This window comes from Saccopteryx bilineata, chromosome 5 (genome assembly GCF_036850765.1).
Source record: "Saccopteryx bilineata isolate mSacBil1 chromosome 5, mSacBil1_pri_phased_curated, whole genome shotgun sequence".
Lineage (NCBI taxonomy): Eukaryota > Metazoa > Chordata > Mammalia > Chiroptera > Emballonuridae > Saccopteryx > Saccopteryx bilineata.
Window position 1 is genome coordinate 178,362,278 of NC_089494.1, and position 26,573 is coordinate 178,388,850.

Here is a 26,573-nt window from a genome sequence, read left to right on the forward strand (position 1 = left end):
TGCAAATAAAAAATCCATATCAAACACACTGGAGTGGTTGTCTACGTTGAGATGAGGGAAGGGGAGAGGAAAAGTGGGTTTAAAGGGAACAGAGTCAGAAATATTTTCAGAGAACTCTTAGCTCTATGGATATGGACTATTTTGAGTGTGTCTCTAGAGAGTGGGTGGGAAGAGTGATTTGATCATGACAGATGGGCACAGAAATGTACTAAGATTAGGGAAAGGTATTTTGGGAGAATGTTTAAGATGATTACCAAATAACCCAAACGACTTAGAGAGCTGTTCAATTTCTCATCAAGAAGAGTTTACGGGAACCTTCATCGCAGATAAATGAGAGGCCAAGTCTTAGTGGTTTTCAGCTTTCAAACAGAAGTTGACACTGGGTATGCGTTTGAGGCCAAGAAATCATACCAGGGGATCAAAAATCCTTGCCCATGAACTAGAATAGTACTGAGGGAGGGAAAGAATGGGCCTATATTTGCTCGAGAGTCCCTGACTCAGAGGCTCAGAGTGTCAAAGGCGGTGGTTTCAGGGCTTTTGTCTCTACACACTGGACTCTCAGCGTATGTAACCGAACGATACAGTAAGGACTTCAGCACACAGTAAACTACAACTGCTAGTCCTCTTGTTCTGTGTCCTTTGCAGGTCCTATTTACAAACAGAAAAAGAAGCAATTCCTGGAATCTGACCTACAGGCAGTGAAGTTAAAGCAGACTTTGAAAGGAGGACCAAGAAGTGACAATGTCCCATTTCTAGTCTGGCTTGTATACTTGTGATGGTGAAAAGGAAGTCAGTCCAAAAGCCTAACAGAATCAAGCTTTATGGGCTAAATGACTTTCCAAATACCAACAACCCTCAAGATGGTATGACAGGTATTTGGAGAAGATATTATTTAAATGTAGTACAGGGGCAGTCAACCTTTTTATACCTACCGCCCACTTTTGTATCTCTGTTAGTAGTAAAATTTTCTAACTGCCCACAGGTTCCACAGTAATGGTGATTTATAAAGTAGGGAAGTAACTTTACTTTATAAAAGTTATAAAGCAGAGTTACAGCAAGCTAAAGCATATAATAATAATTACTTACCAAGTACTTTATGTCGGATTTTTGCTGTTTGGTAAAATAAATCTTTATAAAACAACTTACTATAGTTAAATCTATCTTTGGTTGCTCTGCTACTGTCCACCATGAAAGCTGGAACGCCCACTAGTGGGCGGTAGGGACCAGGTTGACTACCACTGATGTAGTACATCCGAAATGAGACTTCATCCTAGTTATTTTATATTGCGTCAGTGAGGAATCCCTCACTTCATTGGCCCTTACATCCAATGGGAAATTTTTATTTTGCCTTTCCAGGACACACTTATTAACAGATAAAAATCTATTGACAACTACATGGAAACATTTCAGCACTTTTGCTTTGAGGAAATAAAAATGATTCATATCACCTGCTTTAAAAATTGAGAACTGGAACAGGCCCTTTATCATGTAAATAATTGTACATGTTTTTAGAGCGAAACAGATGCTTGAATCAAGCCTCCAAGCCCACCATCTAGGCCAAGGAGGGCTGGGTGGTCTCTCTGGGCTGAGGGAAGGAAAGGAGGAAACAGGAGCAGGGGTGAGAGCAGCAGACGGTGCAGAACCCTGGTGGGGCGAGGACAGCGCCCAGGAGAGGGGGGGGGAGCCCTAGGAAGTGGAGCCCTCCTCACCTTCGGCCTGTGCAGCGGGTGAGCCCTCAGCCAGAGGCCAGCCCGGGGGAAGCCCTGGGAAGCGGAGCCCTCCTCACCTCCGGCCTGTGCAGCGGGTGAGCCCTCAGCCAGAGGCTGGCCCAGGTCTCCGGGCTGCCAGCACCCAGCTTCCAGGTGCTGGTTCTATCCAAGCAGCTTTAATCTCCTTTCCTCACCTGACATCTGCACCTGCCCATCAGGGCGCCTCACTGAGGCTCCCCCTAACTTCTCTCCGCATCCAAAGACCTCCTTAACAGAGTTCTTCTAGTTGCTCTGAGCTGCCTAATTTTTATTGACACCTGATTTGGGCAAAACTTCTCAGTGTTTCCTATTTTCCTCACTTTGAGCTGTCTTTCTGTTTTTTTTTTTTTTCCATCTTTTTATATTCTGATTTCGTCAGCACCTTTTGTTATACATTTAAAGGTTGTCAAAATGTGTTTCAGCAGACTTCAAAATTCTTGGAAATTATTGGCTTTTCAAACTTAACCTTTTTCAAAAATTTTATTCTGTGTGTGTGTGTGTATGTGTGTGTGTGTGACAGAAACAGAGGAACAGATAGGGACAGACAGGAAGGGAGAGAGATGAGAAGCATCAATTCTTCGTTACGGCACCTTAATTGTTCATTGATCGCTTTCTCATATGTGCCTTGACCAGGGGGCTACAGCAGAGCTAGTGACCCCTTGCTCAAGCCAGTGACCTTGGGCTCAAGCCGGTGAACTGTCCTCAAATCAGAATGAGCCTTCACTCAAGCTGGCGAGCTCGGGGTTTTGAACCTGGGTCCTCTGCGTCCCAGTCCGACGCTCTATCCACTGCACCACTGCCTGCGCAGGCTCAGTTTTATTTTTTTTTGACAGATGTGATGTATTTACACTAGGTTCTCTTTCTCAAATGGATCGATTCTGATGGCTTGTACAGTTTAGAGCTTCCCTTCCTCCAGCAGGGTCACTGCGGAGTGAGTGCTCTTACACCCACAGATCAAAGCACCTAGCTTGTTAAAGAACATCCAAGTGATGGGCTTTTAGGACATTACCTGCAAAGATATTTTGTATGTTTTTCTATTGCTAACATTATCAGAAATAACACACACACACACACACACACGTATATACAAACTATAGACTTTTCAGTTGTAGCCCTGATATTTCTGCATACCTGGTAGAGATCATTTCTCATGTTGATAATGTCATCCAAAACCAAACCAGATGTGACTTCCAGCAGATCCCTCACCAGCTGAGTGTGAAAGTGGATGATTGCTAAGTGTAAGACACTGGAACAAAAATATAATGGCAGTATCAATTAAAGTGTTAACAAAAACAACAAAAGATTCCTAAGATATGATAAGACTGTACACTGCATCTGGCTATCATACCTAGTTTTCTTTGGCCTCCAAATGTTTTGAATCTACAAAATGTCTCAATCTAAGGTGAGGAGGCCCTTTTGCCTCCTCACGTCTTCTATACTCATTTACGGTGCCTGTCTTGTCTCTGGGGACATTCAGGTGACCCCTTGAGGTGGAAAGGCACCTGAGCTTTGAGGCAGAGACAGCTGAGTTCAAATCCGAACTCTGCCTCTGTGCTATGGGTCCCGGGCATTTCCCCCTAAGGTTTCCCTGGCTATGCCTGACACACGGAGGATGCATGTAAAATGCCCGAACTTGGCTCTGTTCCGAAGCGGTAGCTACCTCACCTAGCCCTGCCTCCATCCTGCAAACTACAGTGTGGTAGCTTTTTAAGACTCTCAAGACAAACTTCTGAGGGAACAAGGCAGATGTATTCTCCCTCTCAAATATCCCCTCTGCCTCAGATGGTTTTGCTCCCCTCATCTTTGCCTGGACAGTGTCTCTCCATCCTTCAATTTCTGGTTCAAACCTTCCATTCCCGGAGAAGACTTTGCCAACTGCCCAGGCAGAGCCAGTTGTCTCCCCTCAAGTTGACCGCGTGGGGGCACAACTACCATTTTCTATACATGCTTCTCTTTCCCTGGCCTGTGACCTGCTCGGAGGCGGGTTCTCTCGGGGTCAGCCTGCTAGGCCCCGCACACAGTTTCAGCAGGAAAAACAAGGATGACAGAGGGAGCCTAGGGACTTACACTAATGAGGTAAAAAATAATGGTGGTTGCCAAGCATCACTCCATTTTTTTAAATTGTTAAAAAAACTTACCATTAAAATTAATTGGATAACAACAATGAAAGAGGCTGTTTGTTTAGAGCATCCATTCACCAGACTATGCTAAACACTTGACATACATTATCTCATTTATCGTAACAACAATCTGACAAGCTAGGTGAAACTGAGATTTATAGGTATAGTTTAACTCAACCTGAGTCAACAGAGCCAGTGAGTGATGAGGCTGGGATTTGAGCTCAAGATTGTCCGTCTTGTTCCAAAGTCATCTCTCAACCCTTTAATCTCTTAATCCTGCTTTAGGGGCACATGTGTACTGCTCCGAAGAGTTGTAGGTGAACATTTAGAGGATGGATCCTCTAAAGGATGGGCAGACTGTGATGCAGGGCCACCCACGGCATCACCTGATGGCAGTACATCTGGGATTTGAGGCGCAGGCTGTGTGTGCTCTAAAGACAGCAGGTGCCATTTTACCCAGGCCTTTTTCTTAGTGATTGCATGTAGCTTTCTTGGGTCTGACATTGGCACAGGCAGGCCTGAAAACCAAACTGTGGCTCTATCACTTGGGATACATTTTTAAATGAATGATTTCAGAATTTCACTACTGTCCCTTGAAATGTGAGGCTGGAAGACTTCTGAAAAAAGCCTGAAGTTGTGACGCAGACATGATGCACACATACCAAGAAAAAGGCCGCACTTCAAAAACAGCCTAAAAATTTCCATGTGCAGCTCAGCATTTCATAGCAGAAGTACATTCCCCTCCCCCCATAAATCCTCACACCCTCATGGGAATTTCCCCGGTACCAGAAGTTTTATTATTTTTTTCTTTGTTGTATTTTCTGTGATGACTAATAGCCACAGGATTCAGATTATTAGCTGCATATGACAAGCTCAGTGAAACAAGAGGACTGAGCTGTGAAGACCAAAAGGTACCCCTTGTCTGCATTTTTCTGAGGACTCACTCCTCTTTGGTCTCAAGGCTCAGCCCCCTGGCCTCTCGCTGCGGGAAGCGCCGAGAGCATGACATGAGTGTGTCTGGGGTCCTCAGAGGGGACTCGAAGCACTGTTTTCCTGCTGGGGCAGAAGGCCACCTCCTCGGCCCTCTGTCTCTGTCCACGGCCTCCCCTAAGTGCACACGCTCGAATCACACGCCTGGTATCCCTTTCCACAATCCTCCCTACAAACACTAGCAGTCCCTTTCTAACTGGTATGTGCTGTCTTTCTTAGTCTCGTCAATTCAGCAGGTCCCTAAAACCGTCACTTAAAATGCTGCTGTCCTGCCCTGGTTAACTGCTTTCTCTTGTGGTTATATGCTACTGAATGCTAATTGGATAATTTAACCCTGTTAAAAAACATTCTGCTGTGCATGCCATTACACAGAGAAGGCGGTCCTGGTTCCTCTCATACTGTATAACAAGGCCAGTGGTCACACCACATCCTTGGTTACGCTGCGAGGGACAAGAACAAAGGTCTGTCTGAAAACCTGAGGCTGGCACTTTCCTAAAGCATTTGGTTCAGCTTTTAAACTGAGGTTTAAAACATAGCACTCAAGAGCTCTTCCACGGAAAAGGATTTCTCATTGTTAACACTATTTTAGGAAGGTTTTAGATCAGGCATTTGACTTTAATCTGAGAGTTGCTGTCTCTTGTTATTTTTATAGGCTGCTGAGATCATTTTAGAAGTCTCAATGAAAGGACAAAGAGAACGGTTTTAGAAAGAAGCCAGGTGGCTTTGCAAATATGAGCTCAGTCGCAGTAGGAATGGAAGGCATGGTGTTGGGAATGTTAGATGCCCATACAATGTGGGTTAGAGCAGTCACGAGTCTGAGCCAGTTATAGGCTGGCGGTGATCATTATCAGAGGCAGTAGAGAAGAAACCAGTAACTGGGAAAGAATGACATTTGCCTCAATCATTTTGTTGTTGCACTGTCTTTTTACTTTTCTTTTTCCTTTTAAGACTACAGCACCCAGTATTCCCTGGTAGTCAGTCTCCCATCTAAGTACTAACCAGGCCTGATCCAGCTTAAGCGTCCACGATCAGTCGAGATCGGGAGTGTTCAGTGGTGTGGCCATTGACTATGGTGTCTTTTCTGGGCTTTCTTTCTATTGAGTAAACTATCTAAACTATCATCACAGATACACAGTTGGGATAACAAGTGCTTTAGAGATTTGCTAGGACCAAATTTTATTATTATATTATCCTAATTGTTATTATTCCAATAAATAAATCAAAAACTATTATTCTAAATATTTGTTTAATAAATATTATTCCAAATGTTATTTCCATGAATAAAGCAAAGCTTTTCAAAAAGGAATATTCCCTAACACATTTTAGTTTTCTTGCCCAGAAGGCACTTTTTCATGAACATTCCAGCTCTTCTAGAGGCCAGGAGGTGGAAAGCCACAGGACAGAAGCCGTAAATTATGCCACTCAATCTTACTGACACATTTTTTTTTCCTTGAGAGAGTGTTCCAGGTACAGGATCCAATAATTTTGATCAAGTCTTCTTTTCACTAGCCAGTATGCATACATGATCATCTCTCTTCCCTACCCCACGACAGCCCTTCGTACAGAAGCCCTGCCTTACCTGTCCCCATTCTCATCCTGCACGGCAGTGAGGTGGCGCTGGACGGCCAGCAGCATCTTCACGTCTCCGGTCACTGCGTAGTCAAACAGGGCATTGGCGTGCCGCTTGGCAAGCTGCATGGCCTTCTCTAGGAAGAGGTGATCTGCAAGGCAATGGCCACAACACAGCTGAGTTTCCTATACTTGCTCTACAGGCACGGCATGAGGTCAGAGCCATCGGCATCAGTATTCTGACACCTCGACACACATTGTTTCAGTTGGAAACCCTCCTTTCCGTACTCATGCACTGAGCGCACAACTGAACGTTGGCTCACTATCGATCACCGAGGCTGGTCTCAAAAATCTATGTACAGTTTTTAAGGAGAAAGAAGTTCAGAGATGTCTGTTATTTTAAAAGGAACAATAAATCTCCAAATAATGTTGATTGTACACTGCTCACAAAAATTAGAGGATCAGAAAACATGCAGATACTCTAGTACTTTCAGCCTTTTGGATAGTGCATTTTCACCAATGAAATGTTAGTTTTGCATCTCATTTGCATAATAGAACAAATTTCTTTGACTTGTTATTTGCTTTTATGATGTTCTTGTTTAATAAAAAAATCAAATGTTACTTTTTATCACTTCATATTCATTTTGAGATATCCCCTAATTTTTGTGAGCAGTATATTTTGCTGTACTTGTAAATACTCAATCTCTTGGTGAAAGAATCCTTCTTGGAGTCTTGAGCAATTCATTCCTTAGATCAGTGGTCCCCAACCTTTTTTGGGCCACGGATCGGTTTAATGTCAGAAAATATTTTCACGGACCGGCCTTTAAGGTGAGACGGATAAATGTATCACGTGACCAAGACAAGCGTCAAGAGTGAGTCTTAGACGGATGTAACAGAGGGAATCTGGTCTTTTTTTTAAATAATGTTTATTATTATTATTATTATTATTATAGAGACAGAGAGAGGGATAGATAGGGACAGATAGGAACAAAGAGAAATGAGAAGCATCAATCATTAGTTTTTTGTTGCGACACCTTAGTTGTTCATTGATTGTTTTCTCATATGTGCCTTGACCATGGGCTTTCAGCAGATCGAGAGACCCCCTGCTCGAGCCAGCGACCTTGGGTCCAAGCTGGTGAGCTTTGCTCAAACCAGATGAGCCTGCGCTCAAGCTGGTGATGCTGGTGACCTCGGGGTCTCGAACCTGGGCCCCTCCGCATCCCAGTCCGACGCTCTATCCACTGCGCCACCACCCGGTCAGGCAATCTGGTTGTTTTTTTAAAATAAAACATCGTTCAGACTTAAATATAAATAAAATGGAAATAATGTAAGTTATTTATTCTTTCTCTGTGGACCGGTACCAAATGGCCCACAGACCAGTACCGGTCCACGGCCTGGGGGTTGGGGACCACTGCCTTAGATAGTGTCAAAAAACACAGTCTCTGCCACAGAGAGACAGACAGACAGACAGACTTTTCATGAGCTATTGGTGTTTTTATAGTTTGTTTCCTACAGGCCAGGAAAGGTGAACTGTGCCTGTGGACCAAACCCTGTGCGTGGCCTGTGTTTACATGGCGCCCTACTTAAGCAGGGTTTGTTCTCTATGCGATGAGGCCACATGTGGCCGCCAAGTCTAAATATTTACTATCTTCCCCTTTATAGAAAGTCTTCTGAGTACAATCTAGGATGACCTAGACTCCTGACATATACTCTAAAGAGCACTGGTTCAAAATGCACACAAAAATACACTGCCCCTCCCAATTCTAATTCTTTAAAAAGGGCATCAGGTGTTATAGAAACTGTTCTGTATTATTTTTGGTAGAAACGAATTAGATTATATCTCATGATACTCTAAAACAGGTTGAGAACCGCTGCTCTAAAACTTCATGATTATAACTGGAGAATGCATATGTAAGTTTTTGTATTTTATATTCAAAGATGACACTAGGAAAATGGAAGTCCCAGTGTGAATAAAATTACATGGCACATGCTTTTCAAAAGGCATACAGGACTCTGGAGAGCACAGTGAACTAGATACTGACATTATCATCTTCAGATTAACATTAACAACAAAATAAACCTGTCTTCTGGAAGTCACTTCTACACCTGGCACCGACCACACAACGCAACCATCTGTGTGCTCACTCACCCTGAAGCCTAGCACTCTCTTCCTTCACTCCCTTCGTCTGTGTCAGAGTAACATCGTCCCCGTGGCCGGACCACTTCTCTTGTTCTGTGGCTGCAGTTACTTTCCCACACAGACTTCCAGCCTCTCTGTCATCACTCTGGTCACAACCATCAGGGTCATTTTCAGATGAGGTGTCCATGGTTCCTAAGATAAAAGCAAAAATATCAGCTTTTCTCAATAAAATCAATTTATTAAGTTATAATTCACTGTTACAATGGAGGTTGGCTATTTTAAAATTCTTTTAAAAAATGGTCATAAGGGCCCTGGCCGGTTGGCTCAGTGGTAGAGCGTCGGCCTGGCGTGTGGGGGACCCGGGTTCGATTCCCGGCCAGGGCACACAGGAGAAGCGCCCATTTGCTTCTCCACCCCCACCCCCTCCTTCCCCTCTGTCTCTCTCTTCCCCTCCCGCAGTCAAGGCTCCATTGGAGCAAAGATGGCCCGGGCGCTAGGGATGGCTCCTTGGCCTCTGCCCCAGGCGCTAGAGTGGCTCTGGTCGCGGCAGAGCGATGCCCCCGGAGGGGCAGAGCATCGCCCCCTGGTGGGCAGAGCGTCGCCCCTGGTGGGCGTGCCGGGTGGATCCCGGTCGGGCGCATGCGGGAGTCTGTCTGACTGTCTCTCCCTGTTTCCAGCTTCAGAAAAATACAAAAAAAAAAAAAAAAAAAAAAAAAAGGGTCATAAGTAACATGCTTAGAACTCTCACTTCTAAAAACTCTACTTCTAAATAATTAATTTATTTATTTTTATTTTATTTGTGAGAGAGAGAGAGAGAGAGATAAAAGCAGAGACAGAGACAGGAAAGGAGAGAAATGAAAAGAATCAACTCATAGTTGCAGCACCTTCATTGTTCATCAATTGCTTTCTCATGTGTGCCTTGATGGGGGGGGCTCCAGCTGAGCCAGTGACCCCTTGCTCAAGTCAGCGACGTTGGACTCAAGCCAGTGACCATGAAATCATGTCTAAGACCCCACACGCAAGCCAGTGACCCCTTGCTCAAGTCAGCGACGTTGGACTCAAGCCAGTGACCATGAAATCATGTCTAAGACCCCACACGCAAGCCAGTGACCCTGTACTTAAGTTGGTGACCCTGTACTCAAGCTGGTGACATTGGAGTTTTGAACCTGGGTGCACAGTATCTCTGGGGACACTGTATCGACTGTGCCACTACCTGGTTCAGCTCTAAACAAGTTTTTTAAAATTGAGGTGTAACTGACATATAGCATTTTATTAATTTCAAGTGTACAACATACTGATTTGATATTTGTATATATTACAAAATAATCATTACAATAAATCTAGTTAATATCCATCAGCATACAGAGTTGCCAAAAACTTTTTCTTGTGATGAGAACTTTTAAGATACTAAAACAGATTTTTTGATACTCCTAAAAACTTACATTTCTTCTGTTTCTTTGTAAGGGATAAAATGAAATAAAAGTCTTCTGTGAATTGCAAGAAAGCGGAATTTCTGAAGTTCTTAAAAACACAGCACTTATTTCTTTCTTAATGCTGGTTAACCAAGTACATTGTAAAGATGTGATCTCAATTCGCATGCTCTGGCATGGGAGCTGCCCAGCGCACCGTTTCAGATCGCGCTCTTCCAGATCCGCCTGTGCTATCAGACAGGCACGATGAGAGAGCACCTATGTTTTATGGGTAGATCTGGCTCAAATCTTGCTTCTACCACAAACAGGGATGTCCTTCAGTGAGTGAATGAACACTTCTGAACCTCAGTGTTCTCTGACTGTTAAATGAATACGCTAATATTTTCCTTACAGAGTGATTATAAAGATTACTTAAAACAGGTTAAAGCAGCTGACATAAAACAAGCATTCAATAGAAGGGAAGACTTCATTGTATTAGTTCTTCAATGGGAACACTAGTATGGACATGTAATGTAACCTATGAATACACAGTGTGATAACTGCTGATTAGAGGAAGTATTTGATGGGAAAAGGCCATCCCTATAAAATTCAAAATGTTTTCAAAAGTACAGTGTTTTGAAAAAAGGAGATAATAGCTAAGTTTGGTTACTTCTTAAGTTTGAATAGTCAAGTCTCTACATGTCCCTTTTTAATGTCCTTTTCTTCCCCTAGTCATGCCATTTACCAAATAAATATGTAAGTATGAACACAGCATCAGGAGTAGAATTTTCCCCAGGAATTAATATTTTTTTTGGAAAAGCATCTTCTTAGCTTATTTGCACTCATCATTGTTTTCAAGATGATAACGTTGTTGTGATGAATAACAACAAAAATCCTTTTTTTGGCATTCTTTTCTTCCTTCCTCAGTATTATAAAAGAAGTATTACTTACCATGCTTCATCCCAGCATTAGATTTCGTGGTTCCAGGGTGGAAGGTAATTCCACTATATGTTGGAAATCCATAGTGGGGGAAGCCATACCCTGAAATGACAAGCAGAACAAAGGAACTCTCAGCATGATTTTTTTTATAATGACTCAGCAACCTTAGTGTCCTCCATGTAGGTGAGCACAGGCTTTGGTGTGGGAGGGCATTTGCCCGACACAGCGCTTCTGTTGATTTACTAAGATGCATCATGGAGAGGGCAGGTGACAGATAATCAGAATTCCACTCTGGCAAATTTGCACCTGGGCAAGTCAGGCAGTGCTCAGGCTTGGGGCAGCATGGGGAAGCCATGCTGGAGAAAATCTCCACACCTGTGGAGGGGAGAGGCTAATGATGAGTGGTCACCACCCAAAGTAGACTTGCCGACACAGAAGAACAGAAGACAGGAAAACAACCTCTGGAGATAAAAACTGAACCAAACAAAACACAGAAAAAAATATACCGACTCCTGAACAGAAACATGGCCATCACTGTTTGTTCACATGCATTTTGGCAGAAGCATAAACTGGTAAAAAACTTTGGGAGAGCAGCTGGTTTTACATGTTATACTCACTGACATAATGATTTTACTTCAGAGAATCTAATCTTAAAAAATTTTGGAATAAAATAAAAGTAATGTGCATAGAAGAGTTCAGTATAACATTTTGCACAGGAAAAGGAAACAATAGTCCAGTAAGTTATATTATGGTTTGCTGGATGAATTATTACAAGTTTTTAAATCAATACTTAAAAATTATGCTTACATAATGTTTACATTACTTTCGGAAATGCTTATGGCAACCCATTATGGAAAAGCAGCATAATGATTCTCTACACACAATGATGATGTGATGATAATAAACAGCTAATACAAGTAAATGAATTAAATTACTGTGCATAATAAGGATGTACACAGATGTATTTGGGAAAATGCATAAATATATACTATTATGTATAAACAGAAATAATTAGAAGTTAACCTTGAATGGCAGGATTTTATGTATTTTCAAATTGTCTATAATTTTCAATGTTTCCTAAGAATACCAAAACAACTATGTCCCCCCCAAAAAAAAAAGGATATATCAAAATATAAACAGAGGAATTCTTTGGATTACTAGAATTATTTGGGTGACTCTTTTCTTTTCAGAACTTTTGGTATTATCTACAAGTTGTAAAATGAAATGGTATTTCTTTGAAAAAATATTTGTTGTGAAGTTGTAATTTGATATATCACACTCAATATCATGGCCAATCTACCTATAGATAAACCTATAAAAAAACAACTCCTCTCTCTGACGAGAAGTCTTCAGAAAGAGAAGCCCTGCTTCGTACCTGGGCCGGAGCCCCCGGCACCCCCTCCTGCACCGCCGCTGCCGTACATGCCTCCGCCTCCGGCCCCCGCTCCGCCGCCGCCGCCGAAACTGTCCGAGAAGTTGGGCATGAGCTTCTGCCGCTTCCTCTGCACTTCCTCTTTATCTGCCGTTAAAGGAAGAGAAACCAGAGGAGAAAAGACTGATTCAGTTCCACTACCAGCCACAGAAAGAATATTGATTCTGATAGTATTTTTAAATGTCCTAAAGGGAAACAGAAAACACCCAAGGAGGAAGAGATGCCAAATTTCAAGAAGCATTATATTTATTCCAGTGATACAAAGACTGAGAACCAGCCTCAGAGAGACCACAGAAAGAGTACACACCCAAATCCTCTCTGTAACAGTCTCTTAAGTCTCCAATGTCATTCAAATTAGTGACAGACTAGATTGCTCATCGAAGACTAAGATACTGAATACCTTTAATTATGTGTCTTCCATGAGCTAAGTGCTGGGGATACAAGGAAGTATGACATAGTGTCTTTGCTGTCAAGAGCCCTACAATACAATTTTAAGGTTGTGGGAGAAAGACTGAGAGAGACAGCACTGCAATGTTTTATGTGTTAAATGCAGGAGTTCAAGGAAGGACGTCGAGGAGGTGCCAGGGAGCTAGAAAATCCAGACAAAGTCTCCTAGAATCACCGTTATATAGGAGAGAGCAGTGGGAGGGCGTTCCGGGAAGGAGCTATGGAGGGAAAGTAGTGAAGGAAAGGAGTGTGTACTGTACTTAGGAAACAGCAGTGGACTGGTTTGGCTGAAGTGAAAGTTTAGTCTGAACAATTCTTGAGAAACAGCTCTGATTGGAACCACATCGTGGAGCACCTGGAGGATGAGCTGGAGGGACTGAATTTATGGGCAGGGGCGCCAACCAATGTTTTTGAATGGGGAATGATGTGTGGTGCTGGTGTTTTAGGAAGATTCATCTGTCACTGGTACACTGGACAAAATAAAGAGTCCAAGTGAGAGGCAGAGACAGTGCAGACAGATGGTAATGGAGACTGTTCCTTAGTGGTCACCATGCTAATAAAAATGGGTAGATGGCAAAAGTAAATGAAAGAGGGATCTGTAGCCCTCGGGGTGACTGAAGAGATAGGCAAGGCTAAAGGTCCACGACCACTACTTGACTATAATACAGTGATGCCGAGTGTTTTGGTTGTCCAGGTCTCGATGCTCGTCTGACTCTTCTCTCACTCCTCCTGTGGTTGCTCTGTTTTTCTTTTGTGGCTCTCAGCGCTCCTGCCAGCCCACTGCCCCTCTGAGCTCTGGCGCTGCCCTCGCAGCCTACTGTTCCATTCTTGTTTCTTCTTTCAGTTTCCCTTTCTCTTCTCTGATTTTCCTATTATTTATTTCCCCCCTCCCTTCTCTCTTTTGGCCTTAAGAGTGAAAAAAGATTTTTAAAAAAACTGAACAAACAGTCAATGCGGTGTCTTTTTTTCATGGGCAGCCCAATACTTAAACAATTGTCCTATTTCTGATTCTTTCAGTGTCAGTTGTGGCCATTGTTTCTGTTCAGAAATATCTTCACTTATTTCTAATTCTGCGGTTGTTTCTGTCATCTCCGGGCTAGAAAGAATGCTGCTGTTACTGATTATCTTGCTGTCATCTCAGGGCAGGTGAAAGATGAAACAGGGGAAAGAAGGGTAGCAAAGTGCACTTAGAAAATCATCATTTAAAAACTGACCATGTTCAGGCTTGTAAGGAAGAAAAGAAGCCACGGTGGGTCAACGTTGAAGAAACTGTGCTCCCACAGAAAGAGGTGAGCTCAAAGTGGAGACACTGTAACAACTTTCCTATGGAAAGTTTTGGGGAGATTTATAAATTTTCCTCACCAGTTGTAGTATAACTAATAGTCATATTTATTTACTCATCCTATAAATTGTTGCACTGACAGAGAATATTAGTTCATTGGGAATATGAAACATGAGAGGGAAACAGACAACTTATGCATCTTAGGAAATAAATGTTATCTTTTGACATGCTTTTGAGCACAAAGATCATTTTGTATTTGCTGTGTACTTTTTTTTGCCTTATAGAACAGATGTTCACTGGTTATATTTCACTCAAAAATGAAAAATTTTTAAATGCATTTTTTTCTAAATTTAGAAATTAAATCTAATGGGGTGACAATAAGAATACACAGGTTTCAGGTGAACATCTCTATAGCATTTTCACTGTTGATAGTGTTGTGAGCCCATCACCCAAAGTCAAATCATTTTCCACCACCATGTATCTATCTCTCTTTACTCCCCTCTCCCCTTCTGGTAACCACCTCACTTTTGTCTATGTCCATGAGTCTCATTTTTATATCCTGTGTATGTGTGGAATCATATACTTCTTAGCTTTTTCTGATTTACTTATTTCATTTAGCATATAAGTCAATTAAAAAGATATTAACTCTCCTATAGCCATTAAGATTTCAATAAAAAAAAAATGATAAAGAAAATTCTACATGACAAGCTTTTTAATAAAAATAAAACAAACCCCTATAGTCTAAATTTCTATGGAATTGAAGATTACATGATATTTCCACACTGGGTTCATTTATCCTTTGACAGTGGCACCATGGGATGGATGTACTACGAAATATCAACCTACTCTAGAAGGGGCCGAAGTGTAGACAGCGACTCACTCATTGTAAACCCTCCTTTTACAGCAGAGGAACTGATGCCAAGGTGACTAGATGGTCTGAGATCAGGGCAGAGTGAAGATCAGATCCAAAGTCCAGATCAGATCCAAAGTCTACTGAACCTCCCAGTATATTAAGCTGCCATTCTTTGGGAAACACTCTAAAATATTTTCACTTCATTTAATAACCGATGACTTAAGATAACAGGTGAGTTTACTAAAGGATAAATGTTTAGCTTCCACCACTTTTGCTCTGCATGTGCCTTAAAAGTACCTCATTCTCACTTTTCAGGTTCAAGATTGCCAGTGAAGGTGCCTGCATTTATCCTAACCACATCTTTCACAATTTATTATTATTATTATTATTATTATTTGTATTTTTCTGAAGCTGGAAATTGGGAGGCAGTCACATAGACTCCACATGCACCCGACCAGGATCCACCCGGCACGCCCACCAGGGGGCGATGCTCTGCCCCTCCGGGGCGTCGCTCTGCCGCGACCAGAGCCACTCTAGCGCCTGAGGCAGAGGCCATGGAGCCATCCCCAGTGCCCAGGCCATCTTTGCTCCAATGGAGCCTCGGCTGCGGGAAGGGAAGAGAGAGATAGAGAGGAAGGAGAGAGGGAAGGGTGGAGAAGCAGATGGGCGCTTCTCCTGTGTGCCCTGGCTGGGAATCGAACCGGGGACTTCCGCACGCCAGGCCAACGCTCTACCACTGAGCCAACCGGCCAGGGTCTCTTTCACAATTTAAAGATTATATTGTTTCTTCCTCATCTCTTTCTTTTTAGACTAAAAAGTCATACAGTCTTTCTTTGCTTTTTGCAAAGCAGTTCCTCAACTATTTTCTTCCCTTGCCACTCATCCCTCTCTTGATTATTTAAAATATCTTCCTTGGACCCAACCATCTCCATGAAGTTTTTATGAATGCCAATGCCAATCCCAATGCCAACAGAAGCAGCATATTTCAGGGCTGGGTGATTCTCAACAAGAAGAAGAATATGCTATATTTCTTTATCTAATGTCCACTTGATGGCCCTCAACAAGTTGCTACCTTTTTAAATGAGGTAGGCAAATTTGTACAGTCAATAAGTTAGCTCTCAGATATTTAATAAGCATCTACTATGCGACACATACTGTTTTAGATGCTGGAGATGTAGCAATGAAAATGAAAGACCAAATCTGCCCTGACTAGGTAGCTAAGTTGGTTAGAGCATCATTCCAACATGCCAAGGTTGTGGGTTCAATCCCTGGTCAGAGCACATACAAGAATCAACCAATGAATGCATAAATAAGTGGAACAGCAAATCGATGTTTCTCTCTCTCTCCAACTTCCCTTCCTCTCTCTCTCTCAAATCAATAAATAAAAATTTAAAAAGAGACCAAATCTGTGACCTAAAGAGTATTCCTCTTGCTGGAGGTAGGAGGAAGATAATGGATACATAAATTAGCAGAGAAGACAATTTTATATACTAATAAAAATAATGAAGAACATAAAATTAGGCAATGAGATAGCAAGTGACTGCCAGGTTTGGGGGAGTGGAAGGTGTGGGCAACAACTTCTGAGAAGTGTATATAACCATTCCTTGGGTTGTAGAGTTTTAATCATTTCCACATACTACTGTTATGTTAAATGGCCTGCTATTTTTATGACTAGTCACATGTCTGATGTGATTATTTCTTCTTGTGATTATTTCGTTTTGCAATTTTATAACCTCGAATGTTTTGTAGACTAAGGTCATTTGTTACCTTCAATAAAACAGTGCTAATCTCACAATGATTCAATCACAATACATGATGGTCATCCTTTCTGTGGAGCTCTACTGCTAACTCTTATTTTCCCAGATGGTTCTTCTTTTATGGTTGGTATTGCATAGAGCTTTCAGTCAATGACAGCCTGAAAGGTAAGTGCTTGAAGTATTCAGGTGGGATTCTGAACTTTCAGGAAACTGCCTTCTCTATCCAGCATCAGAGAGCTCCTACCATAACAATTATGAGAGGGTAGCAATAAAGTCAGAGTCCGAATACGCCCCTCCCATATCCCATTCTCTTGCTGCACGGACACCACTAGGGAAGGCAGACAAGCAGCCTAGAAACCAAGCTCAGCTGTGAATATTCCTAGGCTCATACATGTCTGGGCTTCCTTTTTAAATATGAGTCTCTCTCTGTGTTAGAAAAACTGGCATTATTTTGGAGACAGTTAAGGATAAAAAAATCTATTTTTTTTTCTTAGAAAGTCCAAAAAATTTGTCTATTTTTGAAGATGGATGTTTAATCCAAAGCAGTAAGTTTCCAGTTTTATGCAGACAGAAGCATTCAGAAGACCCCAGGCAGCTCCTGGATGGGGTAGTGAAGGAGGTGAGTGAGCTTCTGGGAAAGGCTAAGGGGCAGAGCTTCCCACCCCTATTGTAACCAGAGCCTATCAGGTCTGCACACTGAGATTGTGTATAAAATTTCATGCGGACAGGAAAAAGAGGTCCTGCTACTGACAGTGTTTTCAAACCACCAGTCACAGAACACACTATAAATCTGACTCATCAGTGGCGAGGTCACAACCTCAGAAAAGAAATAAAAACTCATGAAGCATCTACATGCTCCTGCCATAACACGGATTCCAGGGAAACAAAGTCCTCTTTAAATCACTCCCCACATGTTGCTATCAGAGGATCCACCAGTGTGGACTGCTGCAGGGCACCTTTGTGCTTTACACCCTCAGCCAGGACGTGGCTGTGGGGCCCTGCGGCACTTACTGAGCTCCCTCTCTAGTCTCACTTCCCTCTAGTCCAGGGGTTTCTAATTTTGTTTATGCCATGGTCCACTTTGCAGTCTGTGAAGTCTTGAATTCCTTCATCAAATCACAGCTTTCCTTTTTAAAAATTTTATTTAGAAAATTAAATTTAATGGGGGACATTTTTAAAAGTACATAGGTTTCAGGTAAACATTTCTATTTCACCTGAACTACTGATTGTGTTACGTGCCCATCACCCAAAGTCCAATCATTTTCATCACTGTGTATTTGTTCCTCTTTACTCCCCTCCCCTCCCCCCCGCGATAACTACCGCACTTTTGGCCTTGTCCATGAGTTTCACTTTTATATTCCACCTATGTAAAATAAAAAGTAGGATTACAAAAATAACTAATTATACTAAAGTACATTTCTATCCATGGACCCCTTGGGGGTCAGTGGACACCAGGAAGAGAAATACCTGTCACACTTAGTCGAGAGCATTCTCAATGCAAAATTTCCCACCCTGCCCTCTCGAGTTCTAGTCCTCCCTTTTCATTGGCCTACTAGGAACTTGCCACAAGAACCTGAACTGAGCTCTCTCTTGGCCCACTCAGACATACTTTTTTGCTCCCCTGATTCTTTCATCAGCTCACCCACATCACGGACGTCCCCAGCTGGCATTCCTAGAACCATCTATGACTTCCGAATTACTCCCTCACCCTCCTTAACCAGCGTCTCGTGCCTCTCAACACCATCACTGAACTGCCTTTTGAATCCACCTTCCACTTTCATTCTTTGCACTAATACCTAACTATTTCTCACTTGGATTCTTGCATTATGCTTCTGACTCATTGTCTGCTGCCCAGAGATCCTCCTCAGTGTTTATATAAAGAAGTCAGAGCTCCAGATTCAAACAGGCCTGGTCATTCCACTCTCCAGAATCAATGCCAAATCCTTTAGTAGCCAACCCAAGCAATTGAGAGCCTGGCCCGGGGTCTTCCTGTCTCTCCCTGGCCTCAGAAGTCCATCTCAATGCTCACTATTCTCTGAACAAACACAAATTATTATTATTTTTTTTTAATACAGAGACAGAGAGTCAGAGAGAGGGATAGACAGGGACAGATAGACAAGAACAGAGAGAGATGAGAAGCATCAGTCATCAGTTTTTCACTGCAACACGTTAATTGTTTATTGATTGCTTTCTCATATGTGCCTTGACCGTGGGCCTTCAGCAGACTGAGTAACCCCAAGCTGGTGAGCTTGCTCAAACCAGATGAGCCCGCGCTCAAGCTGGCGACCTCGCGCTCAAGCTGGCGATCTCAAACCTGGATCTTCGGCATCCCAGTCTGACGCTCTATCCACTGTTCCACTGCCTGGTCAGGCAAACACAAATTGTTTTTAACGCAAGTTTCTGAAGCCTAGGAAACTCCTTCCCTTTTTCCTTTCACACCCACTACTTAAATATATCTCCAATTTTAAAGACCCTTCTGCAGGGTTTCTTGTAAGTGGCTTTAGAAGCAAGAGCTCTCTTTCTTCAGCATTCTCATATGTGCTTGTGAATGCCTCACTTTTGGAACTTATCAAAATACACTGCTCACAAAATTTAGGGGATATTTCAAAATGAATATGAAGCGATAAAAAATGAAGCAGCTGATTTTTTTTTGTTAAACAAGAACATCAGAAAAGCAAATAACAGGTCAAAGAAAGTTGTCCTATTATGCAAATAAGATGCAAAACCAACTTTTATTTCATTGGTGACAATGCACTATATTAAAGGCTGAAAGTACTAGAGTATCTGCATGGTCCCTGATCCCCTAATTTTTGTGAGCGGTAATTAATTTGCATTATAACTATTTAAGGAGATATTTTCTCCCCTTCTTGGCGTGTCTTTTATGCACAATAGAATGGTACTTTATTCATTGTTCTAGTTGTGCATGGGGGCTGAGTCTTCTGCTCACCTGCGTGAGGCTGGTTGATGGTGTGCTGACTCTCCAACACAGCAAGCCTTATCTTTTCATCTCAACTGCCTGAACACTGCATTACTCAATAAATGATCATTTTAAATTCTCAAGTGTCTGGATCTCATATAAGCTTGGTGAAAATAGCATTATTTTAAAAGATGGGGCTTAATTCCATGACCCCAAAATGCCATATTAACTTCTCTAAAAATAAGTACCATGGACTCAGGGGCCAGTTACTGGTAAGCTGTTCAAAGGAGGTGACTGATATTTTCTAATTAGCTCATCCTCTTATTGAAACAAGAGCAAGAATATAAACAACTGAGTTACCTTTGATTTCAGGGTAGTAGAGAAAGGGTTTTGGTTCACTAGTTTCCAAATCAGATTTTCTCCGAAGTTGGACGAACACGGAGGCTGGTTTGGTAATGTTGACATCTTTATACTTCGGTGTTTTAAAGACAATGGCAAACTGCAGGAAACAAAGATCCAAATGTTAGGGCAAGACTACATTTTCCCCCAGTAATGGTACTTATTGGACATATTTTTTGCAACCAGCGCTTAGACACAGTGTACCAAAATATATATATATATATTTTATGGTACCTTTATATATATATATATATTATATATATATGTATATAACCTTAAAGAAAGTTACAAATTCAGAATTCTATGCCCATACAATTTTTTTTTCTTTTCTGAAGCTGGAAACCGGGAGGCAGTCAGACAGACTCCCGCATGCACCCGACCAGGATCCACCTGGCACGCCCACCAGGGGGCGATGCTCTGCCCATCCTGGGCGTCGCTCTGCTGTGACCAGAGCCACTCGAGCGCCTGGGGCAGAGGCCACAGAGCCATCCCCAGCGCCAGGGCCATCCTTTGCTCCAACGGAGCCTCAGCTGCAGGAGGGGAAGAGAGAGACAGAGAGGAAGGAGAGGGGGAGGGGTGGAGAAGCAGATGGGCGCCTCTCCTGTGTGCCCTGGCTGGGAATCGAACCCGGGACTTCTGTACGCCAGGCCGACGCTCTATCACTGAGCCAACCGGCCAAGGCCGCCCATACATTTTAATTAAATTGTCACTGAGAAACTGAAGCAGGACTGCTGAGGTACTGCAAATGTCTTCATTTGTAAAGAATCATGTGAAAATATACATTACATACACCTCTGTCAAAACAGCCTTAAAAGACTCCAAGATTATTTGCAGCAACATCGAAAGACTGGTTGTGGAAAGAGAGAGATGAGGAAGGTGGTACTGCTATCAGCTTGCATGCCTGCTGATAAGGAGAGGAAACAATCCCTGCAAGGGAGACATCTCACAGGGGCAGAGTATTTTGAGCCAAGAATGGCCAAGGCTCTAGGCATATACAGGGCATTCTGTAACACCCCTGGTGGTCGTAGAAAAGTTAGGCATTTTTACATTTTTAAAATTTTATTTTTTTGACTATGCAATATATTCATAGGGATCAAAATTTTGTAAATATAAAAAGGCATATGATGGCATACATTGAAATTTCTCCTTGCCATTCCTGTCCACCATCCAGGCAATTCTTATTGTTTCCTTATCACATCCCCTCCCCCAGGAAAACTCAGAGGACTTGATAATTTTTTGGCATTCTTCTAGCATTTCTTTATGGATGTGCAAACATGAACATAAAATCTTTTTAATATACACTTCGTTTTATATCTGTCTTTAAAAAATTTCAAGGTTGTAGCTTTGAGAGCTTTTTGTATTAGTTCATAGAGTATTCATTTTTTTTATTTTGAGAGAGAAGAAGAGGGAGAGAGAGAGAGAAAGAGAGAGAAAGAGAGAGAGAGAAGCATCAACTCATTGTTCCATTTAGTTGTGCAGCCAATGACTGCTTCTCACGTGTGCCCTGAGTGGGGGTCAAGTCAGTGCCCTCAGGATCAAGTCGAAGCCCTTGGGGGTTGAGCCAGCAACCTGGAACCCAACTGGTGACTCTGGCGCTCTGGATGACATGCTATCCACGACAACACTGGCTAGAGCACTCATTCTTTTTAAACTGCATAATATTCCATCACTTAAATAGAATTTATATATAATTGGCAACATATTGAAGGATGTTTAGAACCTTTTCAATTTTTTTTTCTTCTGAAAATAGTATTCCTCAGTGATTCAGAGTAATCATTAAGATATAGATTTAGCATTTTCATTGCTTAGTCATAGACTTGTCACTGGGAAATCTTGATTTATCATGATGCCAACAGCCTCAACTAGAAGACTTCCTTTCAACACTTTATTAGAACACCCTTGTAGCAGGTTTCACCATAATATTCCAGTAGAATACTGTTATGAATTGACTGTATCCCCCCAACAGTTGTATGTTTAAATCCTAACCCCTAGGGTAGCTGTGTTTGGATATAAGGCCTTTATAGTGATAATTAAGGTTAAATGAAGTCATAAGGGCAGGGCCCTGACTGGACAGGATTAGTGTGTTATAAGAAGAGATACCGAAAAAGCTTGCTTTCTCCACCATGAGAGAACAAAGCGAGAAGGCAGCCATCTGGGAGCCAGGACGAGAACTCTCACCAGAAACTAACCCTGTTAAACCTTGATCTGAACTTCTAGCCTCCAGAACTGTGAGGAAATAAATTTCTGTTGTTTAATCCACACAGTCTATGGTGTTTTGTTATAAACCCTTGCCCATAATTCTATGGTAGGTAACTTTGCTGCAATACTTGTAAAAGTCTTACAAACAGCACTCTTTTATGAAAGTTAAATAAATATTTATAATTTTTCCTTTTTCATATATGGAATCCAAGTGCTAAATGTCAAGAATATAGAAATGTAACATTATCATGATCATCATTATTATCATCCTCCACTTACTTGTCTATGAACGTCTGTGGGAGAAAAGTCTCCAAATCCTTCCCAGATGCCACCATTTTCTTCCTCTTCATAAAATCGAATCTGGATGTCATCTGTAAATAGTCACAGTCAGGTGTGTACTTGCACAAAGTGTAATAATATTTATAAACATGCTGAAAAAAAGTTGGTTCAAGATTCTACCTACTATATATACTTAAATTTTTGGAAGTAATTAATGTGGAATTGATTTTGAGTAATTTAAAATTTTCACAAATCATTAATTTTTTTATTAGTTACCACAGTAATGGGCCCCAAGTTTCATTTAAAATGACAGCTTCACCTATTCAATTTGAGTTTTCTCTTAATCAACCTTTGACCTCCCCACCTCTCCATCTCTAAACCAAGTCACTCCTGAGAAAGACGAAGGATGGTGAGGAATATCAGAATTCCAAAATGTGGTTCAACTCAATACAGATTTACATAATAAAATTTATAAAGTTTACTCTATGGTAGACACTGTTCTAAGTAATTTATATGTATATAATAACTGCTTTAATCCACACGATACTTTGTAATGTAGGAGTACTATTAATACCTTCATTTTGCAGAAGAGAAACTGAAGGCCAGAGATGTTAAGTAACTTATCTAAGGCTGTACAGCAGTAAATAGAGAAGCCAGGGTTTGAACACAGACAACATAGTTTCCAATGTAAACATTCTACTATGTTGCTTCACTATAATACTTTATTAATCCTTATTGAAAAATGATAAAAATATTATGTTGGTCGAGTCACTTCAGATTAAATTAGAATATTTAAACTTTACATTTCAGTTGTGGATTCTACTTTTGGAGAACTCTGATGATGTTGGCTTGGCCAGGAATCTGGAAATGTGTATACTGCTTAAATAGAATGGGTTAAAAGAAGGCTGATATCAGAATAAGCAGAAAAATAGAATTTTTTTTTGATAAAAGTATATACCTTTACCTTAAAATCTGACCCTTTTTCTGACTTTTCATTTCAGAGCATTTAGCCTCAAATGAGAACTTTCTTGTTTTTAAAGCCACAATTCTTTTATTTAGGGGCTATATTTCCACTTCTACATCTGTTTACTTTGAAGTTGCTCATTACTTTGTAGTGAGGAGATCTTTATTACACTAAACTTTCAATCATTTTATTTTAAAACCAAGTGAAGTTTGAGAAAGTAATCCCCTTCAGCTTTTGCTCACTTATCCATCTTGTACTGTATCCAATGAGATGACTGCCAAGAACCTCTTCTGAAAGTCACAATTACGAGAAAAAATGCTCTGAGAATTTCCCTATAACCCTATTCTCTCTCTGTTTCTTAGCTGACATCACAGTGTCATGTGCAAGTATTTGGAGAAGCTCTCTCAGTGTTGCTACCAAGCAGTGTAAGATAAACAAAATAAACAATTTCATATTACGTAAAACTTTAGAGGAACAAGTAAGTGGGTCTTTGAGCAAATTAACCCTGAAAAGTCACAGAATGCAAAAATGACAAACTGAAGCTGTCCTCTTGGAACACATCATGAGAAGGCAGGGAAATGAGAATTCCGGGAAAGACAGAAGGCAGCAGGAAAAGAGGAAAGCCACATACAAGATGGACTGACTCCACAGAAGGAGCCATAGGCATGAGTCTCCAGGAGCTGAGCAGGGCTGTTGAAGATAGCATGTTGTAGACACAGCTCATTCATGGAGTAGCCGGGAGTCAGGGCTGCCTCAACGGCACAGCACGGTATGTAACACACACCAAACATTATTTACTCTGTGTGTGTGTGTGTGTAGCAGGAGTTTTACTCATTTTAGTTTAACTAAGTTCAGATACCAAACTTTAAAGGATAAAAACACTGAAATGTCACTGATTATCCCCATTTTAGAATTTCTCTTTACTTCTATTGAAAATTTTAAAATGAATTAGTTGGGTTTAAAAACACAACATGGGTAACTTATATTTGGGAGATTTAAAATGTATAAATTGTAAAGGGATATTACTGGATCCGCTGCCAAAAAAATGACTCATAGACACACTCAAAATATTCTGCATCTTGAGATCAGAGCATATATTTACCTTTCTGAACCTTGTCACAGAGAAGATAAATCTCTTCCCCTCCAGTTACGCATCCCGCTGTCCTGTCCATTCGTACAATTTTCAAGTTGGATGCATTGGGGGCTTCTGTCCATAGGAGAAAATCAACAAACATCCTGGTTTATCCTCAGCTTCACAAGCCAATCTCTTATGAGGAACCCTGCCCTTAGCACATTAGTCAAAAGAAAGTTGAAATTGATGCTTTCACTCACATTGTTTTAACAAGGATACAAATAAAACAAAAAGTCTTCTGAAGTCCTCAGAGCACTGCTTGGGCCTGGTTAGTTCATTACCACCCAAACAGATCAGGCAGATAGAAGCAATCTCTGTTCCTCCCACTAACACAGTAAAAGAGATTAATACAAAAAGAAAGCTTTAATGAGGTTCTGGGAGGCACCACCAGCTGGCGGAACATCAATTAGGCCAAGACACAAGCCCAAGCTTGCTTTCATGATACTGATATACTATTTATAAGAGTACTAGAGGCCCTGGCTGGTTGGCTCAGTGGTAGAGCATCGGCCCAGTGTATGGATATCCCAGGTTCGATTCCCAGTCAGGGCACACAGGAGAAGTGACCATCTGCTTCTTCACCTCTTCCCCTCTCCCTTCTCTATCTCTTTTTTTCTTTTTTTCTCTCTTCCCTTCCAACAGCCATGGCTCGGTTGGAGCAAGTTGGTCCCCGGCTCTGAGGATGGCTCCATGGCCTCACCTTAGGCACTAAAATAGCTTGGTTGCCAAGCAACAGAGTAGTGGTCCCAAATGAGCAGAGCATTGTCTGGTAGGGGGCTTGCTGGGTAGATCCCAGGCGGGTACATATGGGATGTCACTCTGCCTTCCTGCTTCTCGCTTAAGGAAAAAAAAAAAGAAATCTCCTAGAAATTTAGGAGAAGCACGATTTTCTTAAAGTATTTATTAATTTTTATTCTACAGAAAAGGAAAAATGGAGATGTTATATTCCTTCTCCCCAAAATAAATTAAAATTCAGTGTGGTCAGGGGCAAAAGTTTTGTGTGGTATAGTATAAAGCTTCCTTTTTTCCTCCTAACAGCTGCACTTTAAGGTAATCTTTGGTATATGAGTCTACACAATATTATAACTTTTTCACTTCCTTTCAAACTTGTTTAAATTAGAGAAATCAGTTAGTTATACTAAAAGCCTGGGGTTTTCTACTTAGACCAAACCCTATAAACTCTCAACGAACCTACACAGTACACTTGCAGGCTTTCTGGAAATATCTTTTTAATAAATCTTACACATATCAAAAATTTTACCATACAAATTAGCATGGTAAATTTGAAGGCCATTTTAAAACAGACTGAAATGGAATTTTGAAACCAATTTATGCTGTTCATTTAGTTAACCTAAAGTTTCTGTGTTGATAAAACTATAATGTGAGAATGAAGGTGGATAAGACTAATAGTTGTCTTTTATTAACTTCTGTTCAGACTCCCAATGAAAAAAATTGAGATACTTTTCTCATCTAAGAGCACCAACAATATATCCTCATAGCAAGGCATTTGGAAGGAATAAGAGATTTGGCACTACATATAAAAGATGAAAATGCACATCTGAGAAAAGAAAACTGCATTTATTGAGCCCCTTATAATATTTCATCTTTAATGCAGACATCAACTTTTTCTATTAGATCTTAGTACTCCCATTTCAGAGATGATAAGCATGAGGTTCCAAGTGACTGAGTCGCTCACCCTGGGACTCAGAGAGAGTAACTGCAAGTCCGTCCTGGACAGTATATGGTGCTGCCTCCCACCAGAAGTCAAGTACTCACTGCTGTCGTAGATGGCGTCGGACACCACGGGCTCCAGGCGCCGGGTGAAGCTCCCGGTGCTGTCCGGAAGGAAAGCTGTAAACATGAGCCGCACCACGCTGAGGTCCATCTCCTTGGTCTGCTGAAGGGCTGCCTGGCGGATGATCTCCTTCTCCCGATCTAGGACCACCCAGCACGGGGCAGGAGGGAAGCGTGACCACTTTAGATAGAATGCTTTCATAAAG

The 26,573-nt window shown here is 41.5% G+C and overlaps 1 protein-coding gene across 4 annotated transcripts in view; it reads right to left on the reverse strand.

The window, feature by feature from the left end:
* The window catches only part of NFKB1 (nuclear factor kappa B subunit 1), a 130,864-nt gene that overhangs the window by 14,249 nt on the left and 90,042 nt on the right, over positions 1-26,573 (reverse strand). For all 4 annotated transcript variants that reach the window (XM_066233472.1, XM_066233473.1, XM_066233471.1 and 1 more), the window contains 9 exons: positions 26,350-26,508; positions 24,547-24,651; positions 22,481-22,572; positions 19,964-20,102; positions 12,291-12,434; positions 10,928-11,017; positions 8,577-8,759; positions 6,438-6,579; positions 2,880-2,994 (listed from right to left, as the gene is read on the reverse strand). In XM_066233472.1, the coding sequence (XP_066089569.1) occupies positions 2,880-2,994; positions 6,438-6,579; positions 8,577-8,759; positions 10,928-11,017; positions 12,291-12,434; positions 19,964-20,102; positions 22,481-22,572; positions 24,547-24,651; positions 26,350-26,508 (1,169 nt within the window). The remainder of the gene's footprint in view (positions 1-2,879; positions 2,995-6,437; positions 6,580-8,576; positions 8,760-10,927; positions 11,018-12,290; positions 12,435-19,963; positions 20,103-22,480; positions 22,573-24,546; positions 24,652-26,349; positions 26,509-26,573) is intronic.